The 25,879-nt window shown below is 45.4% G+C and overlaps 2 protein-coding genes across 3 annotated transcripts in view; one reads left to right on the top strand and one right to left on the bottom strand.

Moving 5' to 3' along the window:
- Positions 1-25,879, top strand: part of UPF2 (UPF2 regulator of nonsense mediated mRNA decay) — a 484,524-nt gene that overhangs the window by 285,946 nt on the left and 172,699 nt on the right. The gene's annotated exons all lie outside the window — the stretch shown is intronic.
- The window catches only part of DHTKD1 (dehydrogenase E1 and transketolase domain containing 1), a 55,506-nt gene that overhangs the window by 11,711 nt on the left and 17,916 nt on the right, over positions 1-25,879 (bottom strand). For both annotated transcript variants that reach the window (XM_015146459.3, XM_015146460.3), the window contains 9 exons: positions 25,088-25,357; positions 22,317-22,488; positions 19,718-19,916; positions 16,023-16,335; positions 13,108-13,192; positions 12,492-12,631; positions 7,394-7,544; positions 6,089-6,195; positions 1,023-1,187 (listed from right to left, as the gene is read on the bottom strand). In XM_015146459.3, coding sequence (XP_015001945.3) covers positions 1,023-1,187; positions 6,089-6,195; positions 7,394-7,544; positions 12,492-12,631; positions 13,108-13,192; positions 16,023-16,335; positions 19,718-19,916; positions 22,317-22,488; positions 25,088-25,357 — 1,602 coding nt within the window. The remainder of the gene's footprint in view (positions 1-1,022; positions 1,188-6,088; positions 6,196-7,393; positions 7,545-12,491; positions 12,632-13,107; positions 13,193-16,022; positions 16,336-19,717; positions 19,917-22,316; positions 22,489-25,087; positions 25,358-25,879) is intronic.

The following is a 25,879-nucleotide window of genomic DNA, read 5'->3' as shown; positions in this document are numbered from 1 at the left end:
AACAGTGCAAGCAAGACTCCATCTCAAAAAGAAAAAAAAAAAGAATGATAAATAATACCATTCATTTCCAACAAAATACTTTGAATTCCCAAATTGCTGCTATCAACAAAAATAGTGCTTAGACCATTTGGGCTTTAAAACTTTTTCTTTTCTTTTTCAGACAAGGTCTTGCTGTGTTGCCCAGGCTGGACTGTAGTGGCCTGGTCCTACCTCACTGCAGCCTTGAAATCCAGGGCTCAAGAGATGCTCCCATCTCAGCCTCCTGCGTAGCTGAGAGCACAGGTGTGAGCCACCAAACCAGCTAATTTTTTTTTTTTTTTTTAGAGATGGGGTCTTACAATGTTGCCCAGGCTGCTCTCAAACTCCTGGGCTCAAGCGATCCTCTTGCTGAGGCCTCCCAAAGTCCTGGTATTATAGGCCTGAGCCACGGTGCCCCACCTAATAGCCTAAAAGCTTGTGTAAATATTATTTCTGCTCAGGAGGACACTAGTGTAACATCTGCTATCCCTGTCCTTCATTATGATTGACAGAAAACCTACCTATCTTTCCAGGTAGTCTTAAAAGGCTGTTCAAAAAATGAAAGCAGGCCGGGTGTGGTAGCTCACGCCTGTAATCCCAGTACTTTGGGAGGCCAAGGCGGGCAGATCACCTGAGGTCAACAGTTAGAGACCTGTCTGGCCAACATGGCGAAACCCCGTCTCTACTAAAAATACAAAAATTAGCTGGGGGTGGTGGTGCACACCTGTAATCTCAGCCACTTGGGAGGGTGAGGCAGGAGAATTGCTTAAACCCAGGAGTCAGAGGTTGCAATGGGCTGAGATTGCACCATTGCACTCCAGCCTGAGCAACAAGAGTGAGACTGTGTCTCAAAAAACAACAAAAAAAATGAAGGTAGCAAAGTCAGTTGAAACTAAAAAGGTGTTTCTGTAATGTAAATATAATTAGATATGGAAAATAGAGAAAAATGGAGTGCAAAAAATGACAAAAGGAGGAAGGCTTATTCGCCAGCTTCTTCTACTTACTGGGAGCCTGAGTAACATCTTAGGCGAAGCAACAATGAGTGGTTTTCTGAAGTTCCGGACCATTTGTCTTCTAAGCAAGTGGAAATACTGTGCAGGAGTTGTTGGATGAACCACAAACATGTTCACAGTGTCTCCGTCCACCCCCTCTTCCACACTGTCACACATCTGGGAGAGAAGTGGCAAGAAAGGAGAAGAATATTCAGATCATCTATTTCAGTCGTAGTGACAATGGGCTAGCCAAAGGGAAACACAGGTGTTCTCAATTACAGCAGAAAAGCTATTGCCCAACATTACACAAAAATACCAGCAGGTGCATTAATGAACAGTGAGGTATTAACCAAAGGAGAGCTCTGATGGCTTTCTCCACTGGCCCAATTCTGTGTCATCTAACACAATTGTTTCCAAACACGGCTGGACAGCAACAATCATCTGGAAAGAACTTTTTAAAAAAAAAAAAAAAAATACATATTCTGATTACTACAGGGTTAAGATAGGGGAAGGAAGCACTATCAGAATCTCACTTTCCTAATGTAATAAACAAAATGATTGTCGGTGTGTGTGTCTGTGTGTATGTGTGTGTGTGTGTTTTAAGACAAAAACAAAATTAAAAGCAGCTCATAGAAAGGTTGAAAAATTCAGGGCAAGGAAGTTAAATCTCAGAAGATCCTGGTGGGACAGAAAGCCGAGGCATAACTCCTAACCTACCCCAAAGGCAGTGAAAGGAAAGAAAGAGAGTTGACAAAATCTGGACAATTCTTTTTGTTGTTGTTGTTACAGAGTCTCGCTCTCTCGCCCAGGCTGGAGTTCAGTGGCACAATCACAGCATACTGTAACCTCAAACTCTGGACTCAAGCAATCCTCCCACCAGAACCTCCCAAGTAGCTGGGACTACAGGTGCCTGCTACCACACCTGACTAATTTTAAAATTTTTGTAGAGATGGGGTCTCGTTATGATGCCCAGGCTGGTCTCAAACTTCTGGGTTCAAGTGATCCTCCCGCCTCAGCCACCCAAACTGCTGGGATTACAGGCATGAGCCACCGTGCCTGGCCTTAATCATGATCATCTTCTTTTTGCATACACACTTGATTCCCTTGACCCTTCACTCCAACCCATAAACCTAGTTAATCCCCACTTTCTGCCTGTTCCATGTCTGCAGAGAATGTAGCTGGAGACAACACAAAATCACACCAATGGTCTTTAGAATCCTGACCAAGAATCTCAGGTGTGGCCTTAATGACCTTAGACTCTTAAACTCTATTTCCCTAATTCACTCATTCTCCTTCTTTCCCAGGTGACTAATTCACACCTTTAAACTCAGGACCTCCTCGTCCATCACCACTCTCAGCTAATGACCTCAGAGCATGTCTTCAGACCATCTACACACACATTCTCACCTGCACCCATCTTCTCTGCCTTCCATTTACTGCCACCAACCATGCTCCTGTCTAAAGCTAATTTAAGCCACCATGTACTAGAGCCTACCCCATCTTAAGCATGCAAGGAAATCATTCAGTTATTCTGCCCTCACCCCTACATCACCATTCTCTTCTTCTCTACTAGATCATGCCTGTCACCAAACAGGCCTTATTTCCTACCTTTAACACAAAACAAAGGCCTGGCACGGTGGCCCACACCTGAAATCCTAGCACTTTGGGAAGCCAAGGAGGCAGTATCACATGAGGGCAGGGGTTCAAGAGCAGCCTGGCCAACATGGTGAAACCCTGTCTCTACTAAAAATACAAAACTTAGCCGGGCATCATGGCACACACCTATAATCCCAGGTACTCGGGAGGCTGAGGCAGGAGAATTGCTTGAACCTGGGAAGCAGAGGTTGCAGAGAGCCAAGACTGCACCATTTTACTCCAGCCTGGGTGACAGAGCAAGACACCATCTCAAAAAGAAAACAAAACACAAAAAGAACTCTTGACACAAATTTCCCCACCAGCTATTGTCCCATTTTCTTATTCTATTTACAGCAATACTCCTCAAAAGATTTAAGTTGACTTTCCTCCCTTTTTTTTTTTTTTTTTTGAGACAGGGTCTGGCTCTCTTGCCCAGGCTGGAATACAGTGGCGAAACCTCAGCTCACTACAACCTCTGCCTCCCAGGGTCAAGTGATCCTCCCACCTCAGCCTCCCAAGTAGCTGGGATTGTGGGCATGCACCACCGCCCAGCTAATTTTTTTAGTTTTATTTTTAGCAGAGATGGGGTCTCACCATGTTGCCCAGGCTAGTCTCAAACTCCTGAGCAAGTGCTCCTCCCACCCCGGCCTCCCAAAGTGCTGGGATGACAGGCATGCGCCACCGCGCTCGGCCCACTTTCCTCCCTGGAATATGTTCTGGAGATCTACTGCACAGGACGGTGACTGCAGTTAACGTACTATATACCTGAAAACTGCCAAGAGGATAGATTTTAAATGTTCTCTTCCCAAAAAAATGGTGAGTATGTGAGGTGATGGGTCTGTTAATTGCTTGATTCAATCATTTCACAATGTATACCTACATCAAAACATCACATTTTATACCATTAATATATACAATTTTACATTTGCCAATTACAATTTTTAAATAAATACACTTCCTTTTCTCTAGAATCAGGAATCAGGGGTGTCCAATCTTTTGGCTTCCCTGAGCCACACTGGAAGAAGAATCATCTTGGGCCACACATAAAATACACTAACAATGGCTAATAAGGTACAAAAAAAAGAAAATCACAAATAATGTTTTAAGAAAGTTTATGAATTTGTACTGGGCCACATTCAAAGCTGGTCTGAGCTGCATGTGGTCCATGGACACAGGTTGGACGGGTTGCTCTAGATGGTCCTTAGTATGTCATCAACCATCAAATGGACTCCTGATTTCTAAATCCAGTGGTTCATTCTTATGCCTCATCTATTTATTATTTGTATATTTTTAGTAGAGACAGGGTCTCACTGTGTTGCCCAGGCTGGTCTCAAACTCCTGGGTTCAAGCGATCCTCCCACCTCGGCCTCTCAAAGTGCTGGGATTACTTCACTCCTCATCTTAATTGACATTGACACTCCCTCTTCTTTGATATGTTTCCTTCACTTGCTTTCTAAGATCTTCCTCCCACCTCACTGGTTGCTCCTTCTTCATCTCACTTACTCTTCTTCTCTGCATCCTCTGACGTTGGACTATCCCAGGGTCCAGAGCTCAGGCACCTTTTCTCTTCCACTGTGCTTACTGCTTTGATGACTTCATCCAGATTCATGACTGTCAATGTCATTTAGTGGCCGATGACTCCGAAACTGTATCCTGCACCTACCCATTTCCTCTATTTCTTCAAAAACTAGTAGTTTTGTATTTCACATGTCATTCTTTAGTTTATCTACCATTACTCTAATTTCTTTTTAAATAAAATTCTTGATGTCATCATTAATGTAACTATCCATCTATCTGTTGTTCTATCTACCTATCTATTAAGCTATCATCTATTTATACATTTTAGCGGCACACATGCCAAAATCATTAACGATATGCATGCTGAAGTACTTGGGGTGACATGTATTGATATCTCTATTTATTTATTATTTATGTACATATGTATGTATGTATGTATGTATGTATTTATTTATTTATTTAATTTTTTGAGACAGAGTCTTTGCTGTCCAGGTTGGAGTGCCATGGCGTGATCTTGGCTCACTGCAACCTCTGCCTCCTGGGTTCAAGCGATTCTCCTGCCTCAGGCTCCTGAGTAGCTTGGATTACAGGCATGAGCCACCACACCTGGCTAATTTTTGTATTTTTAGTAAAGATGGGGTTTCACCATGTTAGCCAGGCTGGTCTCAAACTCCTGACATCAAGTGATCCACCTGCCTTGGTCTCCCAAAGTGCTGGGATTACAGGTGTGAGCCACTGTGCCCGGCTGATATCTCCATTTATTTTGAAATGAATCAAAAAATAAGATGGATTGAATGATACCAGAATGACAGACAAATAGATATGTGACAAAACAAGTATAATAAAAAATAATGGTGAATTCTAGGGAGTGGGTATATGAGTATTCACAGTAAATTCTTTTTTTTTTTTTTTTTTTTTTTTTGAGACGGAGTCTCGCTCTGCCGCCCAGGCTGGAGTGCAGTGGCCGGATCTCAGCTCACTGCAAGCTCCGCCTCCCGGGTTCACACCATTCTCCTGCCTCAGCCTCCCGAGTAGTTGGGACTACAGGCGCCTGCCACCGCGCCCGGCTAGTTTTTTGTATTTTTTAGTAGAGACGGGGTTTCACCGTGTTAGCCAGGATGGTCTCGATCTCCTGACCTCGTGATCCGCCCATCTCGGCCTCCCAAAGTGCTGGGATTACAGGCTTGAGCCACCGCGCCCGGCTTATTCACAGTAAATTCTTTTCAACTTTTCTGTATATCTGAAAGTCTTCATAATAAACCATAAGGAAGTAACATGCAAAAAGAGACATTTGTAATGATTCACACAAAATGAGGACAATGGCTATTTCTGGGAGGATATTTCAAATGTTTTAATAACCAGCCAGGGTCGGTGGCTCGTGCCTGTAATCCCAACACCTTGGGAGGCTGAGGCGGGCGTATCACTTGAGGCCAGGAGTTTCAGACCAGCCTGGCCAACATGCAAGAACACCAATCTCTACTAAAAACACAAAATTAGCCGGGCATGGTGGCATATGACTGTGGTTCCAGCTACTTGGAGGCTGAGGCAGGAGAAGCGCTTTAACCCAAGGGGCAGAGGTTGCAATAGCCGAGATCATACCACTTCATACCAGCCTGGGCAACAGAGCGAGACCCCATCTCAAAAAAAAAAAAAAAAAAAAAAAAGGTGTCTAGGAGATTCTGATGATCAGTCTGGTATAAGAACTGCTGATCCTAGCACAAGAGAACTTTAATTGCCATAAAACCGTGATACTATTATACCTGATACATTATGTTTCCGAAGAAAATTGACATTGCATCAAATCTGTTTCACTCAAATACTGAGCTATCTTACAGTTAGGTGGGCGTTCAGCTACCCGCAGGAGGTAGAAAAAAGCTCTAGGAAGCAGGACAGTGATTGTTTGACTCCAGAAGACATTGCCTTACCTGCAGGAAACGCTCTATTCGACAGGATGAGTGGTCTGGCCCAGCCCCGTCGTAGCCGTGTGGAAGGAGGATGACGAGGCCGCTTTGGAGGAGCCACTTGGCTTCTCCTGGAAAAGCACCATGTGGTGAGTAAGAGCTCTGCGAAGCGGGGACAAAGCGGCCTCACGTGACTCAGCTGGGGAAATCAATGTTAGTTTTCTGCCTGACCCCCCAAAACTGCTTTTATTACATGCACTTTCTAGAACTATTATGCTATACTTAGGGAAATGTCCATTTCGTTGAATGAAAACTTATCATGGGCTGGGCACGGTGGCTCACACCTGTAATCCCAGCACTTTGGGGGGCTGAGGCGGATGCATCACTTGAGGTCAGGAGTTTGAGACCAGCCTGGCCAACATGGTGAAACCCCGTCTCTACTAAAAATACAAAAATTAGCCAGGTGTAGTGGTGCACGTCTGTAGTCCCAGCTACTCTTGAGGCTGAGGTGGGAGAATCACTTGACCCCGGGAGGTAGAGGTTGCAGTGAGCTGAGTTCGTGCCACTGCACACCAGCCTAGGGGACAGAGTGAGACTCCGTCTCAAAAAAGAAAATCATAACCTATCACGGCACAGGCCCTGGGCTTTTACGAGTGGAAGACAAACTCAAAGGGGAACGTTCCCAGCTTCCTGGACAGCACATGCCACTCCGATATCACTGCAGGCACCACTCTTACAAGAATGCGCAGCTCCCAGCTTTCTCACAGCCCGGCTGACAACACAGGCCACTGTCTTGAAACAGGGGGTGGTGGACACGACAGAACAGTCTCTGGACAAGTCAGAAGTCCAGGCTCCTCAGGCACTTCTGTTCCTCCCAGTGAAAATGTTACAGAGAAGCATGACTATCGGAAAGACTGAAGGCGGGTATTCAAAACCCAAGAATGGGCATCCCTGGAAAATGGGATTCAGGGTCTGGGGAGAGACTCAGATGTTTACTTCAATTCCTTCTAATTTTTACAGTGAGCAGGTACTGCTTTGGAAGTTTTCAGACACTGGAGCGGGTTTTCATGGCCCTACTGACTCCTGGGCACAGGCGCTGGGTGGCACCAGTGCTCCTGCTGACAGAGAGCTAGGGTGTTTGTCCTAGTAACACATGAACCTGACAGTGGCTACACTCCCGTCATAACAGAGTGACCCCAACTCCCTGGAGGTGCCGCTACACACGGGAGTCTCACAGGCAGCAGCGGCCCCTTTTCATTCATTTGTCCCCATGAGGCTGGGGCCATGCAGGGACCCCCACCTGTACCCACCTTATACACTGACACCAACCTCCAGAGATGAATGTGTCAAAGATGATCTGGGCACCATTGAAGAAATCACCAAACTGTGCCTCCCACAGGGGCAGTAACTTTGGGCTCTCAATGCTCATCCCGTATTCGAATCCCAAGACGGCCTCTTCTGACAGGGGGCTGTTGCTGACCTAATCCCAGGGAAGAGAAGGAAACGCTGGCATGTGAGGGCAAGGGCAGAGCATTGGGTTCCTGGGAACTTATCAAAGGGAGGTGGTGAGGAGAGGGAGCCTTGCTCTCATTCATCACCACATTCTTTTTGTTTGTTTGTTTTTGTTTTTTGAGATGGAGTTTCGCTTTTGTCACCCAGGCTGGAGTGCAATGGCTCCATCTCAGCTCACTGCAACCTCCGCCTCCCAGGTTCAAGCGATTCTCCTGTCTCAGCCTCCTGAGTAGCTGGGATTACAGGTGCCCGCCACCACACCCAGTTAATTTTTGTATTTTTAGTAGAGACAGGATTTCAGCATGTTGACCAGGCTGGTCTCAAACTGCTGAGCTCAGGTGATCCACCCACCTTGGCCCCTCAAAGTGCTGGGGTTACAGGCATGAGCCACCACGCCCGGCCTCATCACCACATTCTTTTGAGAAGAGATTTGCTGCTTGGTGTCAGGGATGCAGATGAGAAAAGTTGGGACAAAGAGAGGAAAAGATAAAAGAGGCCAGAATATGGGTATTACAGAGTTTCTTCAAGGATAAGCACATATACTTCTCAGATGACCCTCCTCTAGAGCTGAGTATACAACTGTGTCTTACAAGGTTTTCAAAAACCTGTGGCCGGGCGTGGTGGCCTCCCAACAATTTGGGAGTTGGGAGGCCAAGATGGAAGGATCGCATGAGCACAGGAGTTTGAGACCAACCTGGGCAACATGGCAAAACCCCGTCTCTACAAAAAGCAGACAAAAATTAGCTGGGCGTGGTGGCACATACCCGTAGTCCCAACTACTTAGGAGGCTGAGGTGGGAGGATTGCTTGAACCTGTGAGGTGGAGGTTGCATTGAGCCGAAATTGCGCCACTGCACTCTAGCCTGGGCAACAGAGTGAGACTCTACCTCAAAAAAAAAAAAAAAAAGAAAGAAAAGAAAAAAAATGGCTGATCTTGGTTTGAGAAATACATGGTGGTAGTCATGTCTGTGTTAATTTCCTGATTTTGGTGTGTTATGATGGAGAAGGATGTCCCTGTTTGTGGAAATACACACTAGGGGGCACCAGGATGGCAACCTGCTCTCAAATGGTTCAAGATGGAAAAGAGGAGGTAGGAGGATCACTTGGACATAGGAGGTTGAGGCTGCAGCGAGCTGTGATTGCATCACTACACCCCAGCCTGCGTGACAGAGCGAGATCCTGTCTCAAAAGAAAAAAAAAAAAATGAGAAAATGTTCCTTACTGTATACGACATTTTGGTAATTTTGTGTTTCTTTCAAATTTTAAAAAAACATATGCTTAAGTCACATCTTTATAGAATATTATTTTGGAATAAAAGGGAAGGATGGGCAGAGTGTGGTGGCTCACGCCTATAATCTCAGCACTTTGGGAGGCTGAGATGGGCAGATCACTTGAGGTCAGAAGTTTGAGATCAGCCTGGCCAATGTGACAAGACCCAGTCTCTGCTACAAACACAAAAATTAGCAAGGCCTGGTGGCACACATCTGCAGTCCCAGATACTCAGGAGGCTGAGGTGGGAGAACCACTTTAACCTAAGAAGCTGAGCTTGCAGTGAGCCGAGATTACGCCACGGCACTCCAGCCTGGGTGACAGAGCAAGACTTGGTCTCAAAAAAAAAAAAAAAAAAACCAGGATGAACTGATACATGCTACATGCATGGATGGACCTTGAAAACATGATGCCAAGTCAAAGAAGCCAGTCACAAAAGGCCACATGTTATACCATCCTATTTACATGAAACATCCAAAATAGGCAGATCAATAGAAACAAGTCGATGAGTAGTGTCCAGGGGCTGGAGGGAGGAAGAAGTGGGCAGTGACTGCTAATGGGCGTGGGCTTTCTTTCTAGGGCAATGAAAATGTTCTAAAATTAGATAGTGGTGATGATTACACAACTCTGTGAATAGACTACAAACTGCTCAAGTGTACACACTGAGAGGTTGAATTTTATGAGTTATAGCTCAATAAAGCTTTTATTTAAAAAAATAAAAACCCTCTAGGCTGGGCACAGCGGCTCACGCCTATAATCCCAGCACTTTGGGAGGCCAAGGCAGGAGGATTGCTTGAGGCCAGGAATTCAAGACGACACTGGCCATCACAGTGAGACCCCTATCTCTACAAAATATTTACGGTTAGCCAGGCCTGGTGGTGCTTGCCTGTAGTCCCAGCTACTTGAGAGGCTGAGGTGGGAGAATTGCTTGTGCCTAACAGCTGAAGGCTACAGTGAGCTATAATTGCACCATGGGACTCCAGCCTGGGCAACAGAGGAGGACCTGTCACACACACACACACACACACACACACATATACACACACACAAAGATTGAGATGTACAACAGAGTTGGGGGGAAAAACACACCCCAAGGACCTATTCACTTATCATGAAGGCTGCCTGGCCTCTGTCCCTTCCTAGAAGCCATTATTGATAAGGGAACGCTGGTCAGTTATAAAATTCAATACAGACAATGAAGGCAGATCACTGCTTACGAAAATACAGCTACTCTCACTACCAAGATCAAGCAGGAGTTTCTCCCAGGGTTTTCACATAGAGGACATGGTATTAAATAATAAATTACTATTATTATTTTTTGAGACAGAGTCTTGCTCTGTTGCCCAAGCTGGAGTGTAGTGGTATGATCTCGGCTCACTACCTCCGCCTCCTGGGTTCAAGCAATTCTGCCTCAACCTCCCGAGTAGCTGGGATTACAGGCATGTGCCACCATGCCCGACCAATTTTTGTATTTTTAGTAGAGACAGGGTTTCACCATGTTGGCCAGGCCAGTGTTGAACTCCTGCCCACCTTGGCCTCCCAAAGTGCTGGGATTACAGGTGTAAGCAACCACACCCAGCCTAAATAATAAATTAAATCTTCAGCCAGGTATGGTGGTTCACACCTGTAATCCCAGCACTCTGGGAAGCCAAATAATCCCAGCTACTTGGGAGGCTGAGGCAGGAGAACTGCTCCAACCCAGGAGGCAGAGGTTGGAGTAAGCCAAGATCATGCCATGGCACTCCAGCCTGGGTGACAGAGTGAGGCTGCGACTCAAAAATAAATAAATAAATATAAATTAAATCTTCAACAGTATCCACAAAATAGACGCAGGTATTTAATTGGGACTTTTTCAATAGCAAAATTCAAAACTGATAATAAACATCAAAGCACAATTCAATGAAAGCTTCACAAGGCCGGGCGCGGTGGCTCAAGCCTGTAATCCCAGCACTTTGGGAGGCCGAGACGGGCGGATCACGAGGTCAGGAGATCGAGGCCATCCTGGCTGACACGGTGAAACCCCGTCTCTACTTTAAAAAATACAAAATACTAGCCGGGCGAGGTGGCGGCGCCTGTAGTCCCAGCTACTCAGGAGGCTGAGGCAGGAGAATGGCGGGAACCCGGGAGGCGGAGCTTGCACAGTGAGCTGAGATCCGGCCACTGCGTTCCAGCCTGGGCGGCAGAGCGAGACTCCGTCTCAAAAAAAAAAAAAAAAAAAAAAAAAAAAAAAAAGAAAGCTTCATGTGAGGTAGGGGAATACTAAACATTTCATTATCTAGTTTAGCAATCTGACTTGATCCAAGGGTAGATTTTGGACTAACTTAAAGAAAAGATGAGCTCCATATCCCTTCAGTTATCTTCCTAAAATGTGGCTTTTGCCAAGTGAATTTTTTTTTTTTTTTGAAATGGAGTCTTGCTCTATCACTAGGCTGGAGTGCAGTGGCGCGATCTCAGCTCACTACAACCTCCACCTCCACCTCACGGGTTCAAGCGATTCTCCTGCCTCAACCTCCTGAATAGCTGGGACTACAGACACGTGCCACCACGCCCAGCTAATTTTTGTATTTTTAGTAGAAATGGGGTTTCACCATTTTGGCCAGGATGGTCAAAATGGTGACCTCGTGATCTGCCCACCTCAGCCTACCAAAGTGCTGGGATTACAGGTGTGAGCCACCACACCCGGCCGCCAAATGAATTTTTTATAGAGTGTCAGTAACTCAAGATGATGTTCTCAAACTAATGGCTAGAGTAGAAAAGAAGATGACATGCCACTCAACTTACCTTAAGGAGTAAGTTATTTTCATAAACATCATGTGCTAGACACTTGAATACTTGTTTGAGGTAAATAAATGAAAACTCCACTACTATCCTTAAGGCACGAAAGAGAAGGGCACAGAAGCTGCTACACAGAAATACATGGCTACATCTGGCTGGGTGCAGCGGCTCACACCTATACTTCCAGCACTTTGGGACGCCAAGGCAGGTGGACTGCTTGAGGCCAGGAGTTCAAGACCAGCCTGAACAATAGGGCAAAACTCCATCTCTACAAAAAATAAATAAATTAGCCAGGAATGGCACCTCATGCCCATGGTCCCAGCCATTCAGGAGGTTGAAGCATGAGGATCCCTTGAGCCTAGGAGGTGGAGGCTGCAGTGAGCCAAGATGGCACCACTGCACTCCAGCCTGGGCAATAGAGGAAGATTAAGTCTCAAAAAAAAAAAAAAAAATACATGGTTATGTGTACATTCGTCAAATCGATCATACCTTAGGGAACAGGTAACCTTGAGGATGCGCGATTTTGCTTTCCTTAAGTAGGCAAGGAATACTGACTCATCCACATCTTTGAATAACTTTAATGAATTACCGCAATATGCAGATGATAATGTCAACTTTGAGTTGACAAAACACATCGATTTGACATTTACATGATTACAGATAAGTCACCAGAAGAAGAAAGCTCCAGCCTACTCTCTAGTGGGTTACTTCCATCCCAAATTGACAGACCCACCTCATCCACCCATCTAGTAGCCCTTTACTTCCAAAGGTACTGAACCCAAAGTTGCCAGCACTCGTTCCTATTTGTTCTAAGATCCTGGAACTGTAATGGTTGGCACCTGGATTTTACAACAGCTATAGAAACATCTCACCTCTAGAAATCCCTTCTGATTGGGGTCCATATGGTTCAGGGGGATGTAGGTGTCATCGGTCTCCTGGCAAACCACCATTGCATGTCTCTGACTGAAAGTTCCACGGCCAACATCTTGGCCACTTAGACGAACATTAAAACCTTAAGCAAGCAAGAAAAAAAAAAGTCAGATTCCCATAAATAACCTAATAATAAGGTGTGGTGACTCTAAATTCTTATATACTGGCTTAATCCTGAGAATTTTCCTTAGGATAACAGATAGTTATTAATATATGCTGTCTGATATTCAAAAGTCTATAGTTAAGATGAGATTCTGTAAGAATGGAGAGGTATCATGTGCCCTGCAATTTTTAGAGAAAACTATCTTTCCAGTACATCCAGCACTAGCCCTTTGTTTCCCAGGCATAACTGTCCTATGTCTATACTCTGATGAAGGTTGTCAGCATGACTTATACTACAATAAAGTAATATTGTCAGGAAAGAAAAATTAACATGTTTTAGAACCTCTCTGATCAATGAACACAATGGGAGGTAGTTATAACTCAAATAAACTGAAAGGTAACAGGTAGCAAACATGATTAAAAGTACTCTCTACTAGCTAGACAGAAAATTCTTACCTTGAGCAAGTAAGGAACCCAAGGCGAGAGCTTCCGCAGTGGCCCAGTCTAGCTTGGTTCCATCCATCATCTTCTCCATTCTGGACTGTAAAATTCAGAGGAAGAAAAAAAGGAATGTCTAAGAATCCATCTCCTTTTTCACAATGAGTACAAAAAATTTAATGCAGGCCAGGCATGGTGGCTCACGCCTGTAATCCCAGCACTTTGGGAGGCCGAGGCAGGTGGATCACTTGAGGAATTCGAGATCAGCCTGGACAACATGGTGAAACCCCATCTCTACTAAAAATACAAAACTTAGCCAGGCCTGGTGGCATGTTCCTATGATCCCAGCTACTCAGGAAGCTGAGGCAGGGAATCACTTGAACCTGAGAGGTGGAGGGTGCAGTGCAGTGAACTGAGATGGCTCCACTACACTATAGCCTGGGCGACAGAGCAAGGCTCGGTCTCAAAAAAAAAAAAAAACAAATTAATGCAACAAAATTAAGCATCAAAAAAAATGCTGAATAAAAACAGAGTGCAAAGGGATACATTAGAGAAAGAGAGCAATTATATACAGTTGGTTTGTTTTGTTTTGTTTTTTCTGAGACAGTCTCTCTCACACAGGCTGGAGAGCAGTGGTACGATCTTGGCTGACTGCAACCTTGGCCTCCCTGGTTCAAGTGATTCTCCTGCCTCAGCCTCCTGAGTAGCTGGGACTACTGGTGCACACCACCACACCCAGCTAATTTTTGTACTTTTTAGTGGAGAAGGGGTTTCGTGATGTTGGTCAGACTGGTCTTGAACCCCTGAACTCAAATGATCTGCCTGGCTCGGCCTCCCACAGTGCTGGGATTACAGGCATGAGCCACCACACCCGGCCTACATACAATTTTAAAACAGGTAAAACAAACACGTGCTCAGGTTAGTGGTTACCTCTGCAGAGGTGGGAGGAGACGGATCAAGGAGGAGTATGTGGGCAACTGTATTTATAATATCCTATTTCCTAAGCTGGGTGATGATGAGTACATATTAATAGTTTGTTGTAATAGTCTCTGTACCTATAACAAAAACTTAGAGTTAATGGATTGTTTTAATTTTAATTTCTTTTTTTTTTTGGAGAAACAGGGTCTCATTCTGTCACCCAGGCTGGAGTACAGTGGCACAATCTCAGCTCACTGCAGGTTCAACCTTCTGGCCTCAAGCAATCCTCCCACCTCAGCCTCCTGAGGAGCTGAGACTATAGGCATGCGCCAGCATGCCAGGCTATTTTTTTAATCTTTACTAGCGATGAGGTCTCACTATGTTGCCCAGGCTGGTCTTGAACTTCTGGGCTCAAGCAATCCTTCCACCTTCGCCTTCCAAAGCACTGGTATTACAGATAGGAGCCACCATGCCTGGCCAAGTTAGTGTTTGAAAATAATTCGTGTTGGGCACAGCGGCTCACACCTGTAATCCCAGCACTTTGGGAGGCCTAAGTGGATGGATCAACTGAGGTCAGGAGTTCAAGACCAACCTGGCCGGCCGGGCGCGGTGGCTCACGCCTGTAATCCCAGCACTTTGGGAGGCCGAGGCGGGCGGATCACAAGGTCAGGAGATCGAGACCACGGTGAAACCCCGTCTCTACTAAAAATACAAAAAATTAGCCGGGCGCGGTTGTGGGCGCCTGTAGTCCCAGCTACTCGGGAGGCTGAGGCAGGAGAATGGCGTGAACCCGGGAGGCGGAGCTTGCAGTGAGCCGAGATCGCGCCACTGCACTCCAGCCTGGGCGACAGAGCGAGACTCCGTCTCAAAAAAAAAAAAAAAAAAAAAAAAAAAAAAAAAAAAAAGACCAACCTGGCCAAATGGTGAAAACTCATCTCTACTAAAAATACAAAAATTAGCTGGGCACGGTGGCACGTGCCTGTAATCCCAGCTACTCAGGAGGCTGAGGCAGGAGAATCGCTTGAACCTGGGAGGCAGAGGTTGCAGTGAGCTGAGATCGCACCACTGCACTCCAGCCAGGGAGACACAGCAAGATTCCATCTCAAAAATAACATAAAATAAAATAATTTAGAGGGCAAATTTCCTTCCTCTTCAAGCTTAAAAAAGATAAAGACCTTTAACTCTTTGCTCTCCATGTTTTAGCACTGAAAGTTCCACACTCCAAGAAACCCCTATGAAAGTCCCACACTCTAGAAAACCCCTAAGTCCCAGGCCCACCAGGGCCGTTTGTCATCCTATAGTGATACTAAGACAATACGTAAAATGTTGGCATGTTTATGGGGCTTCTTTGGGGTATGTGTGTTGATTTTTGTTTCTTTTATTTAAGCCGGCTGAAACAATTAAAGTATTTTCTACTCACTGGTTGAAAAAATAAAAACAGAGGCCGGGCGCGGTGGCTCAAGCCTGTAATCCCAGTACTTTGGGAGGCCGAGGCGGGTGGATCACGAAGTCAGGAGATCGAGACCATCCTGGCTAACATGGTGAAACCCCGTCTCTACTAAAAATACAAAAAACTAGCCGGGCGTGGTGGTGGGCGCCTGTAGTCCCAGCTACTCGGAGGCTGAGGCAGGAGAATGGCGTAAACCCGGGAGGCGGAGCTTGCAGTGAGCTGAGATCGGGCCACTGCACTCCAGCCTGGGTGACACAGCGAGACTCCGTCTCAAAAAAAAAAAAAAAACAGACATTCTTGTATCTCTGTATTTTTTTATAGTGTACATGTATTCCAGGTATATGTAATGTATGAACATGCATAAATACATGAAGGAAAAAGAAAAGTAGAGAAAATCTGAGGTAACTATCAGTACCAAAACAACCCTAGGATCAGTTTCTAGAACCTAATGACACACAATAAATTTCTGTCAAATGAATCAGCCAACCAAAAAGACCAGACCAATGTCAGTCCCTTGGCTGAGCAGGAAGGAGAAGCAATAACCAGCCATTTGGAAGCTGCCCACCTGAACATGTGTCTTCAGCAGGTGACTGTGCATCTGCAGCTCTCTTGGCACCTCTACAGACTTCACGCCAACAAACTGCAGAAGGTCGAGGGGCACACCTGTGCTCCAGGTGGTGATTCGTGCTTCTGGCTGAGCCAGGCCCTGCCAGTGGGCCTGCAGGTTCAGGGCAGGGGGGCTGTAGTGGGCCATGTTATTTAAGTGATCATTCAACTTAGCATAGTAGGAGGATTTTATTTCAGACACCTCCTCCTGCGTCATGAGTCCACTGGCAATGAGGTGCTCTGCATATGTGTCTGGGATACTCTTTCGAGCTCTGTCCAAGAAAGAGGAGAAACAAAAATCAATCTGACCTGTAACAATCTAACTGAGACAGAGAGAGTCACTGTCAAGTGCGGTGGACTGTCAGCACTCTAAAAAGGCATTCGACAGGTGCAGTGGCTCACGCCTGCAATCTCAGCACTTTGGGAGACCAAGGTGGGTACATCACCTGAGGTCAGGAGTTCGGGACCAGCCTGGCCAACCTAGTGAAACCCTGTCTCTACTAAAAATACAAAAAAATAGCTTGGCGTGGTGACAGGCGCCTGTAATCCCAGCTACTCAGGAGGCTGAGGCAGTAGAATTGCTTGAACCTAAGAGGTGGAGGTTGCAGTGAGCCGAGATCGCACCATTGCACTCCTGCCTAGGCAACAAAAGTGAAACTCCATTTCAAAAAATAAATAAATAAAGGCCGGGCGCGGTGGCTCACGCCTGTAATCCCAGCACTTTGGGAGGCCAACGTGGGTGGATCACAAAGTCAGGAGATTGAGACCATCCTGGCTAACACGGTGAAACCCCGTCTCTACTAAAAATACAAAAAAAAAAAAAAAATTAGCCGGGCGTGGTGGCGGGCGCCTGTAGTCCCAGCTAGTAGGGAGACTGAGGCAGGAGAATGGTGTGAACCTGGGAGGCGGAGCTTGCAGAGAGCCAAGATTGCGCCATGGTACTCCAGCCTGGGCAACAGAGCGAGACTCCGTCTCAAAAAATAAATAAATAAATAAATAAATAAAAATAAAATAAAAAGGCATTCAGGAAAAATGTTTTGGAACTACACAGAAGTGGTGGTTGTACCACTTTGTGAAGGTAAATAAATGCCACTGAGTTGTTCACATTAAAATGCCAATTTTATATTATGTCATGTTCATCTCAATAAGTTTATAAAACATAAATAAGCAATGTTAAATATAATTAATTAATTTAATAAATGAAGGCACTCACAGTAACAACCTCTTTTCCAGGCAAGTAAGAGAAAACAAATTTATCTTTATAAGTTTTTGTCTGCATCCAAGTAGAAATAATAAATAGAGTTTTTCTATGATTTGATAAATTCTGACAATTATTTCCAAGACTGACCCACACTGTCTATCCAATCAGCACCCCTCTTTATTTAAAAAGGTATGGAACCCAAAGTTGCCCCAGTCTCTGAAAGTTGCAATCTTTCAGGTTGCGTCAATCATCCTTTAACTACAATCATCAGCACCTGGGTGTCACAATAAATGTCACTCTACATTCATGTAATACCTTATAAAGTCTATTCACATATATTATCATATTTAATCCTGATAAAAGAGAGAAGAAAGCATGACAGATTTTAAAGTTAAGGCCCTGGGGCCAGGTAAGGAGACTCATGCCTGCAATCCCAGAACTTTGGGAGGCCGAGACAGGCAGATGGCAAGACCAGCCTGGGTAGCACTGTGAGACCCTGTCTAGTCAGGAGTAGTGGCAAGCGCCTATAGTCCCAGGTACTCAGGAGGCAGAGGTGGGAGGATCGCTTGAGCCCAGGAAGTCCAGGCTACAGTGAGCCGTAATCACACCACTGCACTACAGCCTGGGCGACAGAGCAAGACCCTGTCTCAAAAAAATAAATAAAATAAAATAGGGCCCTGAGGTTCATTGAGTCATTCAGCTGCTAAATTCAGAGCTAAAAAGAACACAATTAGTTCTTCTGAGAGCAGTCCTCTTTCTGGTACCAAGGATCAGAAAAGCCCATAAAATGTTTATTCCTCTGCTTTAATTTATATATATAAGGAAGTAAGCTGGAGGACGGGCATCTATTTTATTTCCTAGTATCTAGAAAACGAAGTTCCAAAGTAACGAATTCCCCCTCTGTCACATTAACCCTCTGAATCAGCACCACTGGACAGAAATGAAATGCAAGCCATGAGTAATTTAAATTTTTCTGGCAGTCACATTAGAAAAGGTAAAAAGAAACAGGTGGAATTAATTTCTTTTCTTTTTGTTTTTCCTTTGAGATTGAGTCTTGCTCTGTCACCCAGGCTGGAATGCAGTGGCACAATCTCAGCTCACTGCAAAGTCTGCCACTCCAGGTAGAGCGATTCTCTTGCCTCAGCCTCCTGAGTAGCTGGGACTACAGGCACACGCCACAGCACTGGCCAATTTTTGTATTTTTAGTAGAGACGGGGTTTCACCATGTTGGCTAGGCTGGTCTCAAACTCCTGACCTCAAGTGATCCACCCACCTCAGCCTCCCAAAGTGCTGGGATTACAGGTATGAGCCACCATGCCCAACCATTTCAATAACATATTTTATTTAAGTCAATATACTCATTATATTGTCATTTCCATATCTAATAAATTTAAAAATTATTATTTTGGGTTTATATTTTACATGCTAAGTATTTGAAATATGGTGTATGTATTATCTTTATAGCACATTAATCAGGACTAGCCACTTTTCAAGTATTCAATAGCCACTGATGGCTAGTGGTTTCCATCTTGGACAGCATGGTTCTGAACATTCACTAAAATCCTCTGAGTTACCTCTTACCAAGGTGCCAGGCATGTCTGCAGCTATGGTTTGTAGAAATGGATCACTGAGGTTCTATTTCTGGTCCTGCCAACACTGCAGTAAGTAGATTTGGGTGAGGTTTGCTTAATTCCCCCTGCTTCAATCTTCCCATCTGCTGAGTTTCTAAATTGCCCTTTGTCTATTTAATGAGGAACCATGTGAAGTGTGAAGAGTATGTGAGGCCAGGCACAGTGGCTCATGCCTGTAATCCCAGCACTTTGGGTGGGAGGCCAAGGTGAGCAGATCACTTGAGACCAGGAGTTCGAGACCAGCCTAGCCAACATGGCAAAACCCCTGTCTCTACTAAAAATACAAAGATTAGCCAGGCATGGTGATGCATACCTGTAATCCCAGCTACTCAGGAAGCTGAGGCATATGAATTGCAATTGCTTGAACCCGGGAGGCAGAGGTTGCAGTGAGCCGAGATTGTGCCACCTGCACTCCAGCCCAGAACTGTGTCAGCTTTAGCACTGAAAGTTTCGTGTCCTGCCTGAGCATGGTGGCTCGTGCCTGTAATCCCAGCACTTTGGGAGGGCGAGGCAGGCAGATCACCTGAGGTCAGGAGTTTGAGATCAGCCTGGCCAACATGGCAAAACTCCATCTCTACTAAAAATTACGAAAATTAGCCAGGCATGGTGGCACACGCCTATAATCCCAGCTACTCGGGAGGTTGAGGTAAGAGGATCACTTGAGGCAGAAGGATCACTTGAACCCGGGAGGTGGAGATTGCAGTGAGCCAAGATCATGCCACTGCATTCCAGACTGGGCAACAAAGCAAGACTCCATCTCAAAAAAATATATATGTATTTTAATTGTTAGGGAGCATATCACACAAGGGTTTATAATTGTACCTGATGATTTTGTACATGATGGGGTTGGTGAAGAATGGCTCATCCAGCTCATTGTGGCCCCACTGCCTGTAGCACAACAGATCAATAATCACATCCTTGCGGAACTGGCGTTGGTATTCAAAAGCCAGTCGTGTGGCACGGACCACTTCCTCTGGGCTGTCTCCATTGACATGGACGATGGCACAGCCCACAAGCTTTCCTGAAGGACAGAAGACCAAGCTGAAACAGGACAGTTAACACTGGCCCTCTCTAAGCCCTACTTCCTGCATCAAAAGACAGCCCAGTCCTCACAGGTAGATACTGGTTTGGTTAAGAACCCCAGCTTTGGAGACCAGCTGGCAAGTTCCAACTCTGGGACTTATTGTGTGACCTTGGTAAAGCTACAAATCTCAGCCTCCTTATCTATAAACCGGGAATAGGGGCTCCTATCTCTTAGTGATACTGCAAAGGTTCAATGAGTGAATGCACACACAATTGTAATGCCTAACAGTGCCTGGTACATAGTAGTTAATATTTATTTTGTTACTGTTATTATTATTACTCTCTTTCTCCCTGAGATAAAAGGGTCATTAAAGGATATACCCTAGAAAAAGATAAATTTTCCCCAAAGAAGTTCAAAAATGGATCTTCAGCATCTTCATCAGACTAATCATAAAGGATTCACACAGACAAGCCCAAGAGGCATCCAGTCCAGGCTGTTTGTATAAAAGGAGAATAGTTGCCATCATCAAACAGTCTTGTAATCTGTGAAACTGGGAATGGGTAATAACAGCCCTGTCTTTCTCTTAAGACGACCAATTTCAGCCTGGCGCAGTGGTTCACGCCTGTAATCTCAGCAGTTTGGAAGGCTGAAGAGGATCACATAAGACCAGAGGTTCAAGACCAGCCTGGGCAACACAGTGAGACTCAATCTCTACAAAAAATTATTTTAAAAACTAGCTGTGGCTGGGTGCAGTGGCTCACGCCTATAATCCCAGCACTTTGGGAGGCCAAGGCGGGTGGATCACCTGAGGTCAGGAGTTTGAGACCAGCCTGACCAACATGATGAGATCCTGTTTCAACTAAAAATATAAAAATTAATGGCGTGGTAGTGGACGCCTGTAATCCCAGCTACTCTGGACACTGAGGCAGGAGAATTGCTTGAACCCAGGAGGTGGAGGTTGTGGTGAGCCAAGATGGCGCCACTGCACTCCAGCATGGGCAACAAGAGTGAAACTCCATCTCTAAAAAAAAATTAGCTGTGCATGGTGGCATGTGTCTGTAAATCCCAGCTACTAAGGAGGCTGAGGAGAGAGATTCTGTTGAGCCTGGGATGTCAAAGCTGCAGTGAGCCATGACTGTACCACTGCACTCCAGCCTGAGTAACAGAGCAAGACTCTCAAAAAAACAAAAAACAAACAAAACAAACAAACTAAAAAACCCTACCAATTTCCATGGGTAAAAAAGAAGCTGACTTTGATTCTTCACATCTTATTTCTTTTCTTTTTTTTTTTACTTTGAGACACAGTTTTACTCTTATTGCCCAGGCTGGAGTGGTGCAATGGCCTGATCTCGGCTCGCTGCAACCTCCACTTTCCAGGTTCAAGGGATTCTCCTGTCTTAGCCTCCCGAGTAGCTGGGATTACAGGCATGCGCCACCATGCCCAGTTAATTTTGTATTTTTATTAGAGAAGGGGTTTCTCCATGTTTGTCAAGCTGGTCTCGAACTCCCAAGCTCAGGTGATCCACCTGCCTTGGCCTCTCAAAGTGCTGGGATTTCAGGCGTGAGCCACCATGCCCGACCTTCACATCTTGTTTCTAACTATACTATTTCACCAAGTTTAGTGGTTGAACACATCCCTTTTCACTAAGCCCCTGGGCACTCCAAGTTTGAATATCCTAGAGATAACAACTCTGGTGTTGTACTCATTGTGTTGATCTCTGACTTGTACCAGATCACCCATCCAGTTATAAGAAATTTGAGATGGCACACTGTGGCTCCATCCTTACTTCCTTGGATTGAAGAATCACACTGATATGCTGGACGTGGTGGCTCACACCTATAATCGCAGCACTTTGTGAGGCTTAAGCAGGCAGATCATCAGAGGTCAGGAGTTCGAGACCAGCCTGCCAACATGGTGAAACCCTGTCTCTACTAAAAATACAAAAATTAGACAGGTGTGGTGGTACACGCCTGTAGTCCCAACTACTTGAGAGGCTGAGGCATGAGAATCACTTGAACCCGGAAGATGGAGGTTGCAGTGAGCTGAGATCAGGTCACTGTACTCCAGCCTGGGCAACACAGCGAGACTCTGTCTCAAAAAAAAAAAAAAAAAGTTAGCCAAACAGGTCAGTGCAAGCATGTGGTCCCAGCTCATCAGGAGGCTGAGTCAGGAGAATCACTTGAACCCAGGAGGCAGAAGTTGCAGTGAGCTGAGATCGTGCTGCTGCACTACAGCCTGGGTGACAGAGCAAGACTGTGTCTCAAAAATTTAATTCATTAATTAAATGAAATAAATGAAGGATAACCAGTGAGGCTCATTGTTCTGTGTGCACTAGAGGTTTCCCTGGGAATTTCACATCGGCCTCAGCAACATCAGTTCCTCCCTGTGTTACGTACCAATATCACTGCAGTATAAAGAAGACCTTCCTCTTTCAGCTGGAGTGGTATAACCCAGCTGGTTATTAACAATCAAATGGACACTCCCACCAGTTCTGAAATGCGGGAGATTGGACAGCGTGAACGTTTCAGGAACAATCCCTTGACCACAGAAAGAAGCATCACCATGGACCTAAATCATGAGGCAAGGAGAGGGGTGGAGAGAAAAGAAACATAAGGGATTAAGAAATTTAGGTTTTCAAGGCCGGGCGCGGTGGCTCAAGCCTGTAATCCCAGCACTTTGGGAGGCCGAGATGGGCGGATCATGAGGTCAGGAGATCGAGACCATCCTGGCTAACAAGGTGAAACCCCATCTCTACTAAAAATACAAAAAATTAGCCGGGCGTGGTGGCAGGCGCCTGTAGTCCCAGCTACTCGGGAGGCTGAGGCAGGAGAATGGCGTGAACCCGGGAACTGGAGCTTGCAGTGAGCTGAGATCGCGCCACTGCACTCCAGCCTGGGCCACAGAGCCAGACTCGGTCTCAAAAAAAAAAAAAAAAAAACAAAGAAATTTAGGTTTTCAGGTTGGAATTATTTATTTATTTATTTATTTTTATTTTTTTTATTTTTTGAGACAGAGTCTTGCTCCTTCGCCCAGGTTGGAGTGCAATGGCACAATCTAAACTCACTGCAACCTCCATCTCCCGAGTTCAAGCGATTCTCCTGCCTCAGCTTTCCGAGTAGTCGGGATTATAGGCACGCACCACCACACCCGGCTAATTTTTTGTATTTTTAGTAGAGACGGGGTTTCACCACGTTGGTCAGGCTGGTCTCGAACTTCTGACCTCAGGTGATCTACCCTCCTCGGCCTCCCAAAGTGCTGGGATTACAGGCATAAGCCACAGTGACCAGCCTCGTTTATCATTATTTTAAAGAAAATGGCATTTTCACCTTTTATTTCAGAAGTCGATCTTAAGATCAGCTCAATATACTGGGTAAAAATGAAAGATTAAAATAGTTTAGAGTATTATAAATTATGTGAAAGGTAAACAGAATGTCTGGCTAATGATTTCAAGATTTCTATTTAGAAGCACCGTATCAGGCCAGGTGCAGTGGTTCACACCTGTAATATCTACACTTTGGGAGGCCGAGGCAGGAGGGTTGCTTGAAGCTAGGAATTTGAAACCAGCTTTGCCAACCTGGCAAGATCATGTCTCCACAAAACAAAATAAATCAGCCAGGTATGATGGCAAGCACCTGTAGGCCCAGCTACTCGGGAGGCTGAGACAGGAAGACTGCTTGAGCCCAGGCATTTGAGGCTGCAGTGAGCTATGATTGCGCCACTGAACTCCTGTCTGGACAAAAGATCGAGACCCCATCTCAAAAGAGAGAAAGAGAGAAAGAAAGAGAGAGAAAGAGGAAGGAAGGAAGGGAAGGAGGGAGGGAGGAAGAGAGGGAGTGAGGGAAAAGGGAGGGAGGAAGGAAGGAAAGAAGGGAGAAAACAAGGAAGAAAGGAAGGAAGGAAAAAAGGAAGGAAGCAAGGAAGGAAGGAAAAAAGGAAGGAAGGAAGCGAGGGAGGGAGGAAGGGAGGGAGAAAGGAAGGAAGAAAGGAAGCAAGGAAGAAAAAAAGGAAGGAAGGAAGGAAAAAAGGAAGGAAGGAAGGAAAAAAGGAAAGAAGGAAGGAAAAAAGGAAGGAAAGAAGGAAAAAAGGAAGGAAGGAAGGAAGGAAGGCAGGCAGGCTGGCCATATCATAATTAAATCCAATTCTGCCTACTCCCAATTTATTCACTACAAGTTTCTGGCCTGTGAAAAATTAAAATGCATAGGATAACATGGCTATTCACAGACAGAATATTTGCTTATCTTATATATTTATCTATTTCTGTGGAATTTGAAGACTGATTCTGAAATCCAGCATTCATTATCTCCTGTAGTTAAAGGTTTGTATTTAAATGAATACTCATAGGAGAAACATGACCACAGCTCAAACCTCTAAAAGATACTTGTTGTGTTACCAAAAACTTGGAGAGAGGGTAGAAGAAGAACGAACCACACTGATAATTTGTATTATTTGCCTTAATGCCAAAGGCCTTCATTTTAGAATAAACAAGCAAAAAAAATAGGCCAGGTGTAGTGGCTCATGCCTGTAATCCCAGCACTTTGGGAGGCTGAAGCAGGAGGATCATTTGAGGTCAGGAGTTCGAAACCAGGCTGGCCAACATGGTGAAACCCTGTCACTACTAAAAATACAAAAATTAGCTGGGCATGATGGCAGGCGCCCATAGTCCCAGCTACTTGGGAGGCTGAGGCAGGAGAATCACTTGACCCCAGGAGGCAGAGGTTGCAGTGAGCTGAGATTTCGCCATTGCACTCCAGCCTGAGTGACAGAGCGAGACTCCATCTCAAAAAAAAAAAAAAAAAAAAAAAAAAAATTCACACTTGTCTTGTTACATGACAAGTATGGATACCACGAAGTTTCCATGAGGGCCATCCTTTCAGAGAAATAATGACACCTGTGCTCCCAGAAGGAGCAGGTTTGCCAGCCCATGCCCCTAAGTTAATTCATAAGCCAAGCAAGGAAAACAGCAGTGGAAGCCCCAGGCTAAAGCCAGTTGCCTGAAGACTAAACCTCATGAATCTCCTGTTAGTTTTTAGAACAATCCCAGAATCTTTTTCCAAAAGGTCATCTCAGTTTCATCACGAATGTCAGCCATCTATTTTCAGCCCTCCCAACCCACACATTCTTCCCAGTTTTCCCCACCTCTGGCCTCACTTCCAGAAGCTCCAAGTACCTGTAAGCAAATGACCCTGTCCCCTGGCTGGGCTGAGTTGTCTGGCGAGTAATCGCCGTCTTGGCGAGACTGCTGCCTGCCACGAGTTTTGCCCACGGCCACGGGGTTGACGGCCTCCAGGTGCGAGGGATTGGGCAGCATTGTCACGTGGAGGGGATGGTGTGCCCCGAAGTCCAGGTCCACAGAGGAGGTCAGGTGAGACAGGACATCTCCAGTGGCTGAAAAATTCTCCGGAAATTCACTTAAGCCTTGCATTTTACGGAACATCAGCTATTGTGGATACATATAAAACAAAAACAATGGCGTTCATCACAATGGAGACTAGGGAAGAAGTGCTGAGTTGAAATCACACAAGAAAAAAGAAAATTTAAAGCCAGGAGTGGTGGCTCACGCCTGTAATTCCAGGACTTTGGGAGGCTGAGGCGGGAAGATCACTCAAGGTCAGGAGTTCGGGACCAGCCTGGCCAACATGGTGAAACCCCGTCTCTATTAAAAATACAAAAAATTAGTCGGGCGTGGTGGCAGGCACCCGTAATCCCAGCTAGTCGAGAGGCTGAGGCATGAGAATCACTTGAACCTAGGAGGCAGAGGTTGCAGTGAGTCAAGATCATACCACTGTACTCCAGCCTGGGTGACAGAGTGAGATTAGGTCTCAATAAATAAATAAATAAGAATACACGGAAAACCAATCCAAATACCAGCTCTGTCAATTAACTAAACTGTCTAAACTACCTCCTGGACCAACTGCTCACATGCTTAGTTGCCTTTGCTCTTTTTTTTCTTGAGACAGGA

This window comes from Macaca mulatta, chromosome 9, assembly GCF_049350105.2.
Source record: "Macaca mulatta isolate MMU2019108-1 chromosome 9, T2T-MMU8v2.0, whole genome shotgun sequence".
Taxonomy (NCBI): domain Eukaryota; kingdom Metazoa; phylum Chordata; class Mammalia; order Primates; family Cercopithecidae; genus Macaca; species Macaca mulatta.
This window is presented reverse-complemented; position numbering and strand designations above follow the sequence as displayed.